Raw genomic sequence first — 16625 nt, 5'->3', positions numbered from 1 at the left:
CCGGGAGGCGGAGCTTGCAGTGAGCTGAGATCCGGCCACTGCAGTCCAGCCTGGGCGACAGAGCGAGACTCCGTCTCAAAAAAAAAAAAAAGAAAATGGGAAACTTTGGCCCTTCTGGGCTCATGATCCCACGTGGCAACAATTGGCTCAAGTTGCCCTTCTTTGCCGGGGCTCAGATCTGTTGGGTGTGGACCTTACCTACCATGTTACTCCCGTGTGGTACCTGCTGGGCCCGTAAGCATCTGATTGGTGCTGCCTCGTTTCATGGTCTTTGACCACCAGCTGGTTGGTACAGGTCTCGCTGGTAGGAGGGGACACCAGGACGCCAGTTCTATTCCAGCCATTCTGGCTCTGAAAGAATTATCAGCCTCTCTGCCCTTCCCTGGGTGGGGTCTCAGGGAGTGGCTGGACTTTGCCCTAGACGCGGCTTCTGCAACCCCAGTCCTCAGCCTCAGTGCTGAGGGCGCCCCCTGTAGGCTGACCAGGAAGGAGCCCCTGAAGGAGGCTGCTCTGTTCCGTGGCCCAGGCCTGCAGGTTCCCAGAGAATGTGTGAAAGGCACCTTGATCCAGAGCCCCTTCTAGTGCATCAGAGCCACCCGTGACTAGCAGGGCACCCAATCTCTGGAGGTTGAGACTCACTCACAACTGGGGACTTCGCTGTCGTTGAGAGAGGGAGACACCCTCACTGCCCAGAGGAAAGAACCCCTGTTCCCTGGCAGAGCCCTGGAGAAAGAGGCCTGTGCCCAGGCACTGGAGAGTGAGAGCAGAGGAGGGGAGGATGGGGCCCCTCCTTCACACACCTCTCCCCTTCCTCATTTCCCGTCTTCCCCTCCCTTCCATAGATGCTGCAGCCCCAGTTCAAATCACACAACACCAACGAGGTGCTGGAGAAGCTGTTCCAAATCGTGCCCGGCGAGAACCCCTACCGCTTCCGGGACCCCCACCAGTGCCGGCGCTGTGCTGTGGTGGGGAACTCCGGCAACCTGCGGGGCTCTGGCTATGGGCGGGACGTGGACGGACACAACTTCATCATGAGGTGAGCCCCTGCAGAGCCCAAGGGTGGGCCCAGGACGGGCCTCCAGGAGGGGGACTGCTCTCCTCTGCCTTGTCTGGCAGAGTGCATGCTGCCAGTTACCAGTGTGCTGTAGGGCCCTGCCTCCCAGCGTCTTTCATAGCAGGCTTGGAGCTCTCTCCTTTGCCTGTTTGGGGTGGATGGAGAGCCAGAATCCCAAATCTAAGCTTTGCTTGAGGCCTGCACTCTGTTTCCAATGCTCTGAATTCCTCTGGAAACAGCTAACATTAGATTCCTGGCTGACATTTGGTGAAAAATCCTACCAGAGGCAGGGCACGGTGGCTCTTGCCTATAATTCCAGTGCTTTGAGAGGCTGAGGTGGGAAGATCGCTTGAGCCCCAGGAGTTAGAGACCAGCCTAGGTAACATGGCGAAACCCTGTGTCTGCAAAAAAAATTTTTTTTTTTTTTTTTTTTTGAGACGGAGTCTTGCTCTGCCGCCCAGGCTGGAGTGCAGTGGCCGGCTCTCAGCTCACTGCAAGCTCCGCCTCCCGGGTTCACGCCATTCTCCTGTCTCAGCCTCCCGAGTAGCTGGGACTACAGGCGCCCGCCTCGTCGCCTGGCTAGTTTTTTGTATTTTTTAGTAGAGACGGGGTTTCACTGTATTAGCCAGGATGGTCTCGATCTCCTGACCTCATGATCCGCCCGTCTCGGCCTCCCAAAGTGCTGGGATTACAGGCTTGAGCCACCGCGCCCGGCCGTCCGCAAAAAATTTTTAAAGATTAGCTGGGCATTGTGGCGTGTGTCTGTATTCCCATCTACTAGGGTGGCTGAGGCAGGAGGATTGCTTGAACCCAGGAATTCGAGGCTACAGTGAGCTATGATTGTACCAGTTCACTCCAGCCTGGGCAATAGACTGAGACACTGTCTCAAAAACAAAAATTCCCACCAGAAGCCGGCCCTGTCCTCCTCATCCCCTCAGCAGCTGAGCAAGGAGTGAGGGCCCCAAGCCCAGCTAGCATCCTGCTTCTTAGCAGCAGGTGATTTTCTCTGGCAGACGCACGGAAGGCAGATGTTGTGGGTGCTAAAAGGAGCTGTTTGGTATTTACTCTGGGGCTCATTCATTCGCAAGACGTCTGTTCCCCGCCGTGAGGAGGGGAGAAGAGTTGGGAGGGCATTCAGTCCTGACCGAGACTCTGCAGTGAAGGCCTGGGCATGAACAGGGAACGGGGGCAGGCTCACGACCTGAACATGGGCTGCTTGCTCTGCTGCAGAGCCTGTGTTTTCTGACGTCCCCCCTTGACTTGGCTGGGGACAAGAAATGCCACAGTGGGGATCCTTCTACCCAACTCCTTGATAGAGGAAGAGCCTGAAGAACCAAGATCCTGCCAATGCCCAGTTTTCACTCACCTCTTAGGATGAGCACTGCAGAAAAACCAGGTCTCCCAGGAGGCAGAAGGAAGGGCTTTGCCTTAGAAACTGTTACTGTCTCCATAGCAACACAAAGGCAGCAATATGTCTCGGAGGCATTCAGCATTCCATGTAAGACCTTCCTCATGTTGGGAAATGGTGCAAGTGGGAGGGTGAACAGGATGGACTGGACCCTGTCCAGGACCCTGGAACCACCTGAGGGTATCCATATCCTCCAACTGCTGATACCCCAGTGGGAGAGAGATGGGATGGGAACTGGTCTTAGGGGGCTCTCTCCTCTCCCCAGACACCATGGCCAGGTTGGGAATTGAGGCATCTGTCACTTCCATGCAGCTCTGGGCACTCGGAAAGCCCAGGACAGTGCTCTCAGCTGCCTGAAGCACCTGCATCAAGTTGGAGCTTTCACTGGGCAGGCACCTACGTGATGGTCAGGAGGCTCCTGGGTGGAAGCCCTGCAGGCCCAAAAGGACTGCCTCTAAGTTTCCTGGCCGGTACTGTCAGGCAGGGCTGCAGAAAGAAATGTATAAGGCTGGGTGCAGTGGCTCATGCCTGTAATCCCAGCACTTTGGGAGGCCGAGGCAGACAGATCACCTGAGGTCAGGAGTTCAAGACCAGCCTGGCCAACATGGTGAAATCCCATCTCTACTAAAAATACAAAAATTAGCTGGGCATGGTGGTGCATAACTATAATCCCAGCTACTCAGGAGGCTGAGGCAGGAGAATCGTCTGAACCCAGGAGGCGGAGGTTGTAGTGAGCCAAGATCACGCCATTGCGCTCCAGCCTGGGCAACAAGAGAGAAACTCTGTCTCAAAAGAAAAAAAAAAAAAAGATTTATAGATGCTTCCTCCCTGGGGCCAGGTAAGGAAGTGGGGTGGTATAGAGTGGACCCCAGAATCACTTTCTGGAAGGGGTGACCCGGGTAGTAATTGGCCATCTGCTGGTCTAAGGAACTGGCTGGCAGTGGATAAGCTGGGCTTGCGGGTGTGAGCCTGTAGTCCTAGCTACTCGGGAGGCTAAGGCAGGAGGATCATTTGAGCCCAAGAGTTTGAGGCTGTGGTGAGCTGTGATGGCACCACTGCACTCTAGCCTGGGCAACAGAGCAAGACCCTATCTCGAAAACAAAAACAACAGATGGCACTGGGGGTGACTCCAATTGTAGGCATATCCAGGTTTGGAACCAATGGTCCTGGAAGCAAGACCCACTGGAGGGCTGAGCTGAGTTACACCAAGATGATGGCCTGATCCACCTGTGCCCCGGCCACCTCGCTGCCATTCCCTCCTCCTCTTTGTCCTCTGAGCCCTGTGGACCGCTTCAAGTCCAGTTAAGCTGGTCTTGCCTCAGTTGGCCTGCATATCCATCCACAACTCCGAGAACAGTGCCCTCTAGACAGGAGGCGTGCCACAGATACATGCAGGAGTGAAGGGGACTAGGCAGCTAACACCAGGTCCTAACCAGGGAGTACACACCCCACTTGCGCCCTGGTCTGAATACTTTTTTTTTTTTTTTTTTGAGACGGAGTCTCGCTCTGTCATCTAGGCTGGAGTGCAGTGGCCGGATCTCAGCTCACTGCAAGCTCCACCTCCCGGGTTCACGCCATTCTCCTGCCTCAGCTTCCCGAGTAGCTGGGACTACAGGCGCCCGCCACCTCGCCTGGCTAGTTTTTTGTATTTCTTAGTAGAGATGGGGTTTCACTGTGTTAGCCAGGATGGTCTCGATCTCCTGACCTCGTGATCTGCCCGTCTCGGCCTCCCAAAGTGCTGGGATTACAGGCTTGAGCCACCACGCCCGGCCTGTCTGAATACTTCTTTAGCGGCTGGAGGCAGCCAGGGACAGACAGATTTCTAGAATGCCGTGTTCCCGAGTCCCAGAGATGCAGCTCATTCTCCTCGTCCTGCTCTGGCCCCTTTCCAGGGCGTGGCTTCTCCAGGATGAATCAGAGCCTTGAAACAAAACCTCGTCCCTGTTAGAGTGCCATGTTCCTTCCCTTTCCTGTGGAGGCTGTGAAACATCTTTTGGGACCTCTTGCTCCCTTCATTCCCAGATATTTGGAAGCTGGTGACTGGCCAGCCACGGGGGAAGTGAGGGAGGGCCAGGCTCTGTAGCACAGCCAGCCACAGGCACTGGAGGCGGGGTGACCCTGGCTGACAGGTCCCATGGGGACTTAATGACAGCTTGGGCTGCCAAGTCGCTGTAGAAGGTGGGTCTTCAGAAGCCAGCCCGGGCTGGATGCAGCCCTGTGCTCTGCAGGATCTCTTGGCCTCACCATCTCTGGTGAGATGAAGTTTGTTTCTTAGGTCCTCTGAAGTGTACACCTTGGCTGGGCGCAGTGGCTCATGCCTGTAATCCCACTATTTTGGGAGGCTGAGGTGAGAGGACTGATTGAGCCCAGGAGTTCGAAGCCAGCTTGGGCAACATGGCGAAACCCCATCTCTATTTTTAAAGAAAAGGGAGAAGAAAAAGAGCATACCTTGATCCTAGCTCCTGCCCCACCCAGGCCCCGGCCAGCCTGTGTCACCAGCCCAATTCCTCCACCTCCTGCTTACCCCTGCCATACCCTGGGCAGCTGAGACACACTTCTGGCTCTGACATACCCTGTTAAGGCTTCCTCTCCAGCTGCTGTGTTCCTCACAGGCCCCAGGGTGCTTGGCAGGAGGCAGATCCAGACTGCGTCAGTGTGACCGTAGGACCCCAATGCCTGTGTGGGGAGTTCAGCAGCCCACAAGCTGTTAAGAGTTATTCATGGGTGGGAAAGATACTTCTCGGCTCTTCTAGGAGACAGGATCTCTAAACCCTAAAGACCAGGCTCAAAGGGGCAGTTCACTGAAAGACATGAATTTGGGGGAGAGGCAGGAACTAGATCCCTGTTCTGGAGACAGAGCATGTTAGTTTCTCTGGAGGAAATTCTAGGTATCTGCTTGAAGCCAGCTAGAACGAAGTGGTTAGGAACATAGATGTTCTCTAGGTTTTGAGACCTCCAACCCCAAAGCACCCTCCAGACCCTCAAGGGAAAATGAGAGGTAGGGGGCACAGCGATGTGACCGGCAGGGCAAGGGGACAGCACAGCCCACGGTCCTCCCCAGTCCCGTCCTTGATGAAGATAGTGTGGCAGCCCCTGCAACACAGCAAGTCCTCACCCAGCCCAGCTAGCTGCTGCCAGCCTGTAAGGACAGGGAATGTTTGTGCTGGTTTTACAGAACTGGCATAAAAAGCCGGGAGAGCCACCTAGAGACTGTGCTCCCTCCCTCCCTGGGTCCCTGTGCTCCTAGTGGAGGGCCAGGTTACAGTCACCCTGCCTTGGTAGTCATGATTCCACAAGGTAAACAGTCATAACAGAAAAAAAAGACCAACAGGTTTGTGTTTAAACTAGTTCACCTGTTACGTAAGATGCATACTAAAAGGGGAGCTTTGGTTTTACTTGTCTTGTATTTTGCACAAATTGAAAGGAAGTGGGGCCGGGCGCAGTGGCTCACACCTGTAATCCCAGCACTTTGGATGGCTGAGGCAGGCAGATCACAAGATCGAGACCATGGTGAAACCCCGTCTCTACTAAAGATACAAAAAATTAGCCGGGCACGGTGGCGGGCACCTGTAGTCCCAGCTACTTGGGAGGCTGAGGCAGGAGAATGGCGTGAACCCGGGAGGCGGAGCTTGCAGTGAGCCGAGATTGCGCCACTGCACTCCAGCCGGGGCGACAGAGCGAGACTCCTTCTTGGCTTATTATACCCACAGAGAGGGTTTCTAGACAGGAGCCACAGCAATGTCCCCTCTGTCCAGACAGCAGCAGAAGAGAGGGGACATTGCACATCACCAGAGACATAGCAAGGGCAGACCGTGAGAACTTGGAACATTTCTCTTGGCCTTGGAGTGGAAGGGCAGACGAGGTCTTAAGGCGGTAGACAGCAATAGAGTGGTAGTAGGTGGCAGGACAGGGACCCAGGGCCTGAGGGAAGGCTTGAACTTCCTATCTTTCTTTCACCATCTTATAGGAAAGAGGGCAGAACAGCCAAGTAAGGTGGAAGCTGTGGAAGGCTGTTCTTTAAAAGTTCTTTCTTTTAAAAATTATAAAAGGCCAGGCCTGGTGTCATCTGCCTATCGTCCTGGCTACTGAGGAGGCTGAGGCAGGAGGGTTGCTTGAGTTCAGGAGATTGAGACCAGCCTGGACAACATAGTGAGACCCCTATCTGTACAAAACAGAAAACAAAACGGGCATGGTGATGCACGCCTGTGGTCCCAGCTGCTCGGGAGGCTGAAGCTGGAGGATTGATCGAACCCAGGGTGTCGAGACTGCAGTGAGCCATGATGATGGCACTGCACTCCAGCCTGAGTGACAGAGTGAGACTTAAAAAACAAACAGGGCCGGGCGTGGTGTCTCAGGGCTATAATCCCAGCACTTTGGGAAGCCGAGGCAGGCAGATTGCCTGAGGCCAGGAGTTTGAGACCAGCCTGGCCAACATGGCAAAACCACTTTTCTACTAAAAATACAAAAGTGGCTGGGTATGGTGGGTCACGCTTGTAATCCCAGCAGTCTGAGAGGCCAAGGCAGGCAGATCACTTGAGGTCTCGGGAGGCTGAGGCAGGAGAATCCCTTGAACCTAGGAGGTGGAGGTTGCAGTAAGCTGAGATCACACCATTGGACTCCAGCCTGGGCGACGGGGCGAGACTCCGTCTCAAAAAAAAAAAAAAAAAAAACCAAAACATTAGCTGGGAGCGCTGGCACATGCTTGTAGTCCCATCTACTCAGGAAGCTGAGGAAGCAGAATTGCTTGAACCTGGGAGGCAGAGGCGGAGGTTGCAGTGAGCCAAGATAGCACCACTGCACTCCAGCCTGGGCAACAGAGTGAGACCCTGTCTCAAAAATAATAATTAAAGTAAATAAATAAAAATGTATACAGTAAAAAAATGAGTTAAGCCCCCAAAGTTACTCTGAGAGTAACCTTTTTTTTTGGAGACAGAGTCTTAGTTCTGTCACCCAGGCTGGAGTGCGGTGGTGCGATCTCGGCTCACTGCAGTCTCTGCCTCAGGGTTCAAGCACATCTCCTACCTCAGCTTCCCAGATTGCTGGGATTAAAGGTGCATGCCACCATGCCAGGCTAATTTTGTATTTTTTTTTCCTAGTAAAGATGGGGTTTCACCATGTTGGCTAAGGCTGGTCTCGAATTCCAGGCGTCAAAGCAGTCCATCTACCTTGGCCTCCCAAAGTGCTGGGATTACAGGTGTGAACCACGACACTCAGCCTGTTTGATTGATTCTAGTGTTACTATTGTAAATAATTCTGCAGTGAATATCCTCATACACATCTTTGCACACTTATGTAACCTTTTTTTTTTTGAGATGGAGTCTCGCTCTGTCACCCAGGCTGGAGTGCAGTGGCCCGATCTCGGGTCACTGCAAGCTCCGCCTCCCGGGTTCGCACCATTCTTCTGCTTCAGCCTCCCGAGTAGCTTCAGCCTCCCGAGTAGCTGGGACTACAGGCGTCTGCCAGCACGCCCGGCTAATTTTTTGTATTTTTAGTAGAGACGAGGTTTCACCGTGTTAGCCAGGATGGTCTCGATCTCCTGACCTTGTGATCCGCCCACCTTGGCCTCCCAAACTGCTGGGATTACAGGCGTGAGCCACCATGCCTGGCCATAACCATTTTTGTAGGTTAGATTTCTAGCAATGGAATTGCTTGGTTGGAGTATACACCCGTTTGCATTTTTGATGGATGGCTTCGAACTGTCCTCTAAGAATCTTGTACCAGTTTCCACGGCAGTTGATTCTCATGTCACCCTCTTGTCCCTGCAGGATGAATCAGGCGCCAACTGTGGGCTTTGAGCAGGATGTTGGCAGCCGAACCACTCACCATTTCATGTACCCTGAGAGTGCCAAGAACCTGCCCGCCAACGTCAGCTTCGTGCTGGTGCCCTTCAAGGCCCTGGACCTTCTGTGGATCGCCAGCGCCCTGTCCACGGGGCAGATCCGATTGTGAGCCTCTTGCTGGCCTGGGTAGAATATGGGTGACAGGACCACCTTGGGCAGAGTCTTCCTCGGGGTCAGATTGTAGAATTCCTTTCATTGAATATTTTGGCCAAGAGGAGCTGATGAGAAGGGAGGGCCTAAGATGGTGGGTGAGCTGAAGGCACAGCTTGCTCTGTGTCACCTTCTGCATGGTGACATATAGCATACTGATGGTGGAAAGATGAGGAAGGACCATCTGTTTTTTTTTTTTTTTTTGAGACAGAATTTCACTCTTGTTGCCCAGGCCGGAGTGCAGTGGCTCACTGCAACATCCGCCTCCCGGGTTTAAGCAATTCTCCTGCCTCAGCCTCCTGAGTAGCTGGGATTACAGGGATGCACCACCATGCCCGGCTAATTTTGTATTTTGGTAGAGACAGGTTTCTTCATGTTGGTCAGGCTGGTCTCCAACTCCTGACCTCAGGTGGTCTTCCTACCTCGGGCTCCCATAGTGCTGGGATTAGAGGAGTAAGCCACCACGCCTGACCAGACCGTCTGATTTTGGTCTCCTTTCTGGGTGATAGCTCCTGACTGAGGAAGCTCTGCCTTCTGAGGACTTTCTTTGGGGCAGTCATCCCATCATAGCTGGGAACCATGGGAAATCTAGTTCACAAAGTATATTTTTTAGCAGCTTTATCAAGATAAGATTCACATCCCATACATCTCACCTATTTAATGTGTACAATCCGGTAACTTCTTATATATTCAGAGTTGTATAACCACAACTATAGTTAATTTTAATTTTTTTTAATTTTAATTATTTTTTTGAGATGGAGTCTCGCTCTATCACCCAGGCTGGAGTGCAGTGGCTCAATCTTGGCTCACTGCAACCTCTACCTCCTGGGTTTAAGGCATTCTTGTGCCTCAGCTTCCTGAGTAGCTGGAATTACATGCCACCATGCCTGGCTAATTTTGTATTTTAGTAGATATGGTGTTTTGCCATGTTGGCCAGGTTGGTCTCAAACTCCTGACATCAAGTGATCCACCTATCTCAGGCTCCCAATGTGTTGAGATTACAGGCATGAGCCACCACATCTGGCCCACAATTACTTTTTTTTTTTTTTTTTTTAAACAGAGTCTCACTCTGTTGCCCAGACTGGAGTGCAGTGGCACAATCTCAGCTCACTGTAACATCCGTCTCCCAGGTTCAAGCGATTCTCCTGCTTCGGCCTCCCGAGTCGCTGGGATTACAGGCATATGTCACCACGGACCTGGTTAATTTTGTATTTTAGTAGAGATGGGGTTTCGTCATGTTGGCCAGGCTGGTCTCGAACTCCTGACCTCAGATGATCTGCTCACCTCAGCCTCCCAAAGTGCTGGGAATACAGGGCATGAGCCACCACACCCAGCCCCGCAATTAATTTTAAAACATTTTCATGGCTGGGCACTGTGGCTCACACCTGTAATCCCAGCACCTTGGGAGGCTGATGCAGGCAGATCACGAGGTCAAGAGATCGAGACCATCCTGGCCAACATGGTGAAACCCCGTCTCTACTAAAATACCGAGGCAGGTGGATTATGAGGTCAGGAGTTCGAGACCAGCCTGGCCCACATGATGAAACCTCGTCTCTACTAAAATTCAAAATTAGCTAGGCGTGATGGCATGCACTTGTAATCCCAGCTACTCAGGAAGCGGAGAAAGGAGAATCGCTTGAGCTCGGGAGGTGGAGGTTGCAGTGAGACGAGATCACGCCACTGCACTCCAGCCTGGGCAACAAGAGCAAAACTCTGTCTCAAAAAAAATAAAATAAATTTTTTGGCCGGGTGCAGTGGCTCACACCTGTAATCCCAGCACTTTGGGAGGCTGATGCAGGCAGATCACGAGGTCAAGAGATTGAGACCATCCTGGCCAACATGGTGAAACCCCATCTCTACTAAAAATATAAAAAATAGCTGGGAGTGGTGGCGGGCGCCTGTAGTCCCAGCTACTCAGGAGGCTGAGGCAGGAGAATCGCTTGAACCCAGGAGGCAGAGGTTACAGTGAGATGAGATTGTGCCACTGCACTCCAGCCTGACAACAGAGACTCCGTCTCAAAAAATAAAAAAACAGACAAAAACATTTTCATGTTCTGCTGGATGCAGTGGCTCACGCCTGTAATCCCAGCACTCTGGGAGGCCAAGGAGGGGGGATTGTTTGAGCCCGAGTTTGAGACCACCTTGGGCAACATGGCGAAACTGTCTCTACAAAATACAAAAATTAGCCAGACATGGTGGCACGCTCCTGTAGTCCTAGCCACTTGAGAATGAGGTGGGAGGATCGGATCGCTTGAACCTGGGAGGCAGAGGTTGCAGTGTGCTCAGATTGTGCCACTGTACTCCAGCCTGGGCAACAAAGCGAGGCTCTGCCTGAAAAAAAAAACAAAAAACAAAAAAGTTTTCATGTTCTAAGGGTCTTTAATCTAAAGATAAAAATCTGAAGATACCCCTGGGTCCCTAAGCCATCACTCCCCACTCCTCCCACCCCAGCCCTAGGCAACCATTAATCCACTCTGTCTCACCATGTATTTTTGTTTTGTGGTAAAATATACACAATATAACATTTACCATTTTAACTATTTTTAAGTGTAAAGCTCAGTAACGTTAAGTATATTCACATTATTGTATAGCCATCACCACTCTCCATTTCTAGAACGTTTTCATTATCCCAAATGGAAACTGTACACATTAAACACTAACTCTCCATTTTCCTCTCAACCCCAGGTAACCTTCTTCTACTTTGTGTCTCTATGATTTAATTATTCTTGTTTGTTTCTTTGTTTGTTTGTTTTTGGAGATGGAGTCTCACTCTGTCGCGCAGTCTGGAGTGCAGTGGTGCCATCTCGGCTCACTGCAACCTCCGCTTCCTGGGTTCAAGCGATTCTCCTGTCTCAGCCTCCCAAGTAGCTGAGAGTACAGGCAAGCGCCGCCACGCCCAGCTGATTTTTTGTATTTTTAGTAGAGACAGGGTTTCACCATGTTAGCTAGGATGGTCTGTATCTCCTGACCTCGTGATCCGCCCACCTCAGCCTCCCAAAGTGTTGGGATTACAGGCATGAGCCACCGCGCCCGGCCTGTTTGTTTGTTTTTGAGCCCGAGTCTTGCTCTGTTGCCCAGGCTGTAGTGCAATGGCATGATCTCGGCTCACTGCAACCTCTGCCTCCCAGATTCAAGCAATTGTCATGCCTCAGCCTCACCAGTAGCTGGGACTACAGGCATGGGCCACCACGCCCAGCTAATTTTTGTGTTTTTTTTTTTTTTGAGATGGAGTCTCGCTCTGTCGCCCAAGCTGGAGTACAGTAGCGCGATCTCGGCTCACTGCAAGCTCCGCCTCCCGGGTTCACGCCATTCTCCCTCCTCAGCCTCCCGAGTAGCTGGGACTACAGGCGCCTGCCACCACGCCCGGCTAATTTTTTATATTTTTAGTAGAGATGGGGTTTCACCATGTTAACCAGGATGGTCTCGATCTCCTGACCTCATGATCCGCCCACCTCAGCCTCTCGAAGTGCTGGGATTACAGGCGTGAGCCACTGCGCCCGGCCAATTTTTGTGTTTTTACTAGAGACGGGGTTTCACCACATTGTCCAGGCTGGTCTCGAACTCCTGACCTCAGGTGATCCACCCAACTTGGCCTCCCAAAGTGCTGGGATTACAGGCGTGAGCCACCACACCCGGCCTGATTTGACTGTTCTTTATGCCTCATGTAAGTGGGATCATAACAGTATTTGTCCTTTTGTCTGACTTACTTTACTTAGCATAATGTCCTCATAGTTCATCCATGTTGTAGCATGTGTCAGAATTTCTGTTTTTTGAAGGCTGAATACTATGCCAATGTAGGGATATACCCATTTTGTTTATCTGTTTATCCTTCAAGGACACTTGATTTGTGTTGTACCTTTTGGGTATCGTCACCATGTATTTTATAAACAGAAGTAATGAGTTACAGTTTCCTGACTTTAGGATGTTCATTATGTCATGTCTGGGAGACCTGAGGGCTAAAATGGGTGCAGGAGGGTTGAAGTACCATAGACACTCAGAGAAGGGCATGTAGGTTACGGGGGCCATAGCTGGCTACAGGGAGCTGTGGTCTGGGAAGCCTGAGGGGAGTGGATCAAGAGCAGGGGTGAGAGCAGAGACATGGTGGGTTTGAGATGATTGCCAGCTCTAATGGAGCACAGAGCTAGGGGAAGAAGGTTGGGGCTGGACTAGGGACGGCCCCATTGCTTGCCTAAAACATCCCCATTTTATCTTGGATGCCATGGGGAGCATTGAAGGCTTTGGAGCAAGGCATGGCAGTGAACAAGCCATGGGAGAGCAGTCCAGAAGCAGAGCAGTCTGGAAGTTGTGGGGCTGACATTGCTCAGGCCTGGCATTGGGGGCATCCCTAGGACCCATGGGGCCACCTGAAATGTTATCTTTTCTTCCTTTCCCTTCTCCTTTCCTTTCTCCTTTCTCCCCTTTTTTTTTGGACAGAGTCTCACTCTGTCACCCAGGCTGGAGTGCAGTGGTGTGATCTCGGCTCACTGAAACCTCAGCCTCCCAAGTAGCTGGGATAACAGCCATGCTCCACCAAGCCCAGCTAATTTTTTTTTTTTTTTTTTAGTAGAGATGGGGTTTCACCATGTTGGTCAGGCTGGCCTCGAACTCCTGGCCTCAGGTGATCCACCTGCCTCAGCCTCCCAAAGTGCTGGGATTATAGGCATGAGCCACCGCGCCTGGCCTGAAATGTTACATTTCTTTCTATTATTTGCTTACAGCACCTATGCCCCAGTGAAGTCCTTCCTTCGAGTGGATAAAGAAAAGGTAAGCTCCCCACTTCCTCCCCACCTGTGGAAACAGTACTGGTCCAGCCTGTGTGCCTGGTCCTGTAGCTCAAGCGTTCCATTTCCCCTCCAGAACCTCAGGGTCCCCATCTGCCCAGATGCCGGACCCCAGCAGGTGCCACACGATTCAGGAGACACACGCACAGGTCTGCTGACAGGCATAGAGACAAGTAGAAGCCGCTCAGTCTAGCCTGAATCTCTGCCCCTAAACCCCTCATATACCTGTCATCTCTTCTCCCAGGTCCAGATCTACAACCCAGCCTTCTTCAAGTATATCCATGACCGGTGGACAGAGCATCATGGGCGGTACCCTTCCACGGGGATGCTGGTGCTCTTCTTTGCCCTGCATGTGTGTGATGAGGTGGGTAGGCCCGTGGTGTGGGTGGTGGGAACCCATGGAACAGAGGAGTGCAGGCCTTCTCGGGTCTTAGTAGGCTGAGGAATGTGCTTCTTTAGGCAGAATTCATTTGGCCTTGGTTTTCTCCATCTCTAGGCTATAAAGTATAGCTATGCCTTTCCCAAATGTTTCTGCTTTCATGATTCTACTAAATCCAAAATCTCTTCATTAAAGAGTTAAGTTATTGACCCTATGGTGGCTGACGCCTGTAATCCCACCACTTTGGGAGGCTGAGGTGGGCGGATTACTTGAGGTCAAGAGTTCGAGACCAAACTGGTCAACATGGTGAAGCCCCATCTCTAGTAAAAATACAAAAAATTAGCCAGGCGTGGTGGGGCACGCCTGTAATCTCAGCTGCTCGGGAGGCTGAGGCAGGAGAATCAGTTGAACCCAGGAGGTGTAGGTTGCAGTGAGCCGAGATAGCAGCATTTTACTCTAGCCTGGGTGACAGAATGAGACGCCGTCTTGAAAAAGAAAACAACAACAACAACAACAACAACAAAACATAAATAGAATGGAGAGTGTATGTAGTTGAATTCCATCTGGACGGCTGCCCCCACCAGCTCTGAGCCCCAGGCCTACTTCGTGTAAAAATGGAGCTTAGTCGTTCAGAGAACCCGTTCCACCAGTGACCAGGGCTGCCCTGCCATGAAGAGCAAGAGCTGAGGCCCAGCACGCCCACGTTGCCGGCAAGTGCTTCATTGAGTGGTGCTGATCAAAGTACTTCATTTAAAAAGGAAAAAAAAAAAAAGGAATTAGCAAGGGCTGCAGAGGAAGGACAACTGCAAAGGGAAGGTGGTGTCCCCATGTGAGTCCATGTCCTTAGGCCAGGCCTGGGGGCTCCCGCATCTCCCTGGAGCCTCCCGCTCCCATCTCCTCCCTATCATCCCGAGCCCGCCCCGCGCCGTCCTCTGGGTCACCGCCTGGGGTGACGCTGCGCTGCGCTTCCCCGCAGGTGAACGTGTACGGGTTCGGGGCCGACAGCCGGGGCAACTGGCACCACTACTGGGAGAACAACCGGTACGCGGGCGAGTTCCGGAAGACTGGCGTGCATGACGCGGACTTCGAGGCCCATATCATCGATATGCTGGCCAAGGCCAGCAAAATCGAAGTCTACCGGGGCAACTGAGCGGGGCCTCACCGCGACCCTCCCGGCCCATCTGTTAGGCGCCGGCGCTCCGACCCGGGACCCGGGATCCGGGATCTGGGACCCGCAACCCAGGACCAATCTTGCTGCAGCCCAGGGGGCGTGCGCCGCGCCCCGCCAATCACGAGACTCAGGGGACCGGCCGGGCCTGGCACTAATCTGCGCCGCGGTCGGAGCTTCTGTTTCTCCCAGCCAATCATGCGACTCAAGGAGAACTGGGGCTGTGTCTAGTCTCCTCCAATCAATGGCCTTCGGGGGCTTGCCGGCGGCCGCTCAATCCCCACTTCCTCATGCTTTGGGTTAGGGTTTTCTTTCACGCTTTCTGAGGAGGAGAGCATGGCGCAGGCCTCGGCGAAGCACTTCACTGACGCTCGGCCGGAGGAGCGTCTCCGTCGCTGGCCAGACCCGGAGGAGAACGGGCGGTCGCTGCGGGCGTCAGGAGAGGTGGCTGCCCGGCCCCTTTCCCCGCCTGCCCGGATGGGTGCGTGCAGACCCACCAAAGAAAAGCGGTCGCTGCGGGGCCCAGGGCTCGGGACCCCCAGTCCCACCTCGGCCGCGCTGTGGGACGGCCGCGCCCCCAGGGCCACCTGCGTCTCCAGGAAGCTGGGAGTGGCGTCCCCTGCGGGGTGGGGTGCTCCCAGGCCGAACTCCGGACAGGTGGAGGGGACAGGGCAGGGCTCGCGGAAGCCCTGTCCCCTCCAGTGCAAGGTGCTCTCACGTGTGCCCTCTGCCCTCCCGTTCACCCGCAGCCTTCTCAGCGCCTCTCCCTGGGCCTGGGGCCGCCTCACCAGCCTGTTGCTCTGGAAAAAAAGTCCACTGTCCCCGATTCCATCCCTACACCCCCCTCCTCCCGTTTTCGGCGGGCTCTGGGGAGGGGGCTGCACGGAGGAAGGAGGCTGGCGATGGGCCCAGCTGCCTGTTGCATGCACCTCCTCCTCCACCCATAGCCTCTTGCCTGGGGTGAGTTAGCCTGGGGCTGATACTTTGGTTAAGCTGAAGCTGCCGAGGGTGGCCGACTCGCAGATTCTTTGCAAATTCTGAGCTGGCAGAGCCCGCAGCCCGGAGCCGGCGAAGAGGAGACTTACATGCTGCAGGCCGCCTCCATCTCCCACTTAGAAGGGCTGGGAAGCTCGCGGCCGGGGTTCCACCTGGAAGCTGCTTGCATGGCTGAACCCAGCTTACGTCCCTAGCGGGGCTGCTGGTGGAATTCTCCCCCTTCGAGGTTGGGGAGGTTTAGGAGGGGGAAGGCTTCTGTGAAGCTCTCAAACCACTAATAGAGCCCCTCCCCAACAGTGACGGCGCAGATGCTCCCTCTTTTAGTTGACACCACCAGGCAGCCTCCTGATTGTTGGTAGGTTCCTGCAGCTGGCTGGGGGAACAGGGACCGGCAGGGGACTTTGTTAGGGGAGGGTTGGGATGGGCAGTGGGCCCTGAAAGTTAATATATTCGAACCTAGCTCGAGTGTCGTTCTTTCCAATTCCGAAAGTAGGAAGAGTAAAAATAGGGGTGATTGGGGTGAGGCTAGAATGCCTCTCTCAGGGCGCCCCCCTCCCCTACCGTTTTAGAGAGCTAGGCTCCAGCCAGTCTTGTCACTCTCATCTCAATGCTTCCTGAAGAGGCTGTTTTGAGTGTTGAAAAGATGAAAATGCAATTATGCCAAACAGTATTGAGCAGAATAATTTATTTCTTTTTTCTTTTTCTTTTGCTTTAAATCATGAATCCCGCCAGGCATGGTGGCTCACACCTGTCATGCCAGCACTTTGGGAGGCTGAGGCGGGCGGAGTACTTAATACTAAGGTCAGGAGTTCTAGACCAGCCTGGCCAACATGGTGAAACCCCGTCTCT

The 16625-nt window shown here is 53.3% G+C and overlaps 1 protein-coding gene across 1 annotated transcript in view; it reads left to right on the top strand.

Moving 5' to 3' along the window:
- ST3GAL2 (ST3 beta-galactoside alpha-2,3-sialyltransferase 2) overlaps positions 1 to 16625 on the top strand; it is an 84021-nt gene extending 67396 nt beyond the window's left edge. The window contains exons 4-8 of the mRNA XM_017868745.1: positions 843 to 1036; positions 8228 to 8407; positions 13171 to 13216; positions 13478 to 13597; positions 14589 to 16625. Of these exons, the coding sequence (XP_017724234.1) occupies positions 843 to 1036; positions 8228 to 8407; positions 13171 to 13216; positions 13478 to 13597; positions 14589 to 14762 (714 nt within the window). The 3' untranslated portion in view covers positions 14763 to 16625. The remainder of the gene's footprint in view (positions 1 to 842; positions 1037 to 8227; positions 8408 to 13170; positions 13217 to 13477; positions 13598 to 14588) is intronic.

The sequence above is a fragment of the Rhinopithecus bieti genome, unplaced genomic scaffold (genome assembly GCF_001698545.2).
Source record: "Rhinopithecus bieti isolate Rb0 unplaced genomic scaffold, ASM169854v2 scaffold_2574, whole genome shotgun sequence".
Taxonomy (NCBI): Eukaryota; Metazoa; Chordata; class Mammalia; order Primates; family Cercopithecidae; genus Rhinopithecus; species Rhinopithecus bieti.
Note: the sequence above shows the minus strand (reverse complement) of the source record. Positions and strands in the feature narration are given on the sequence as shown.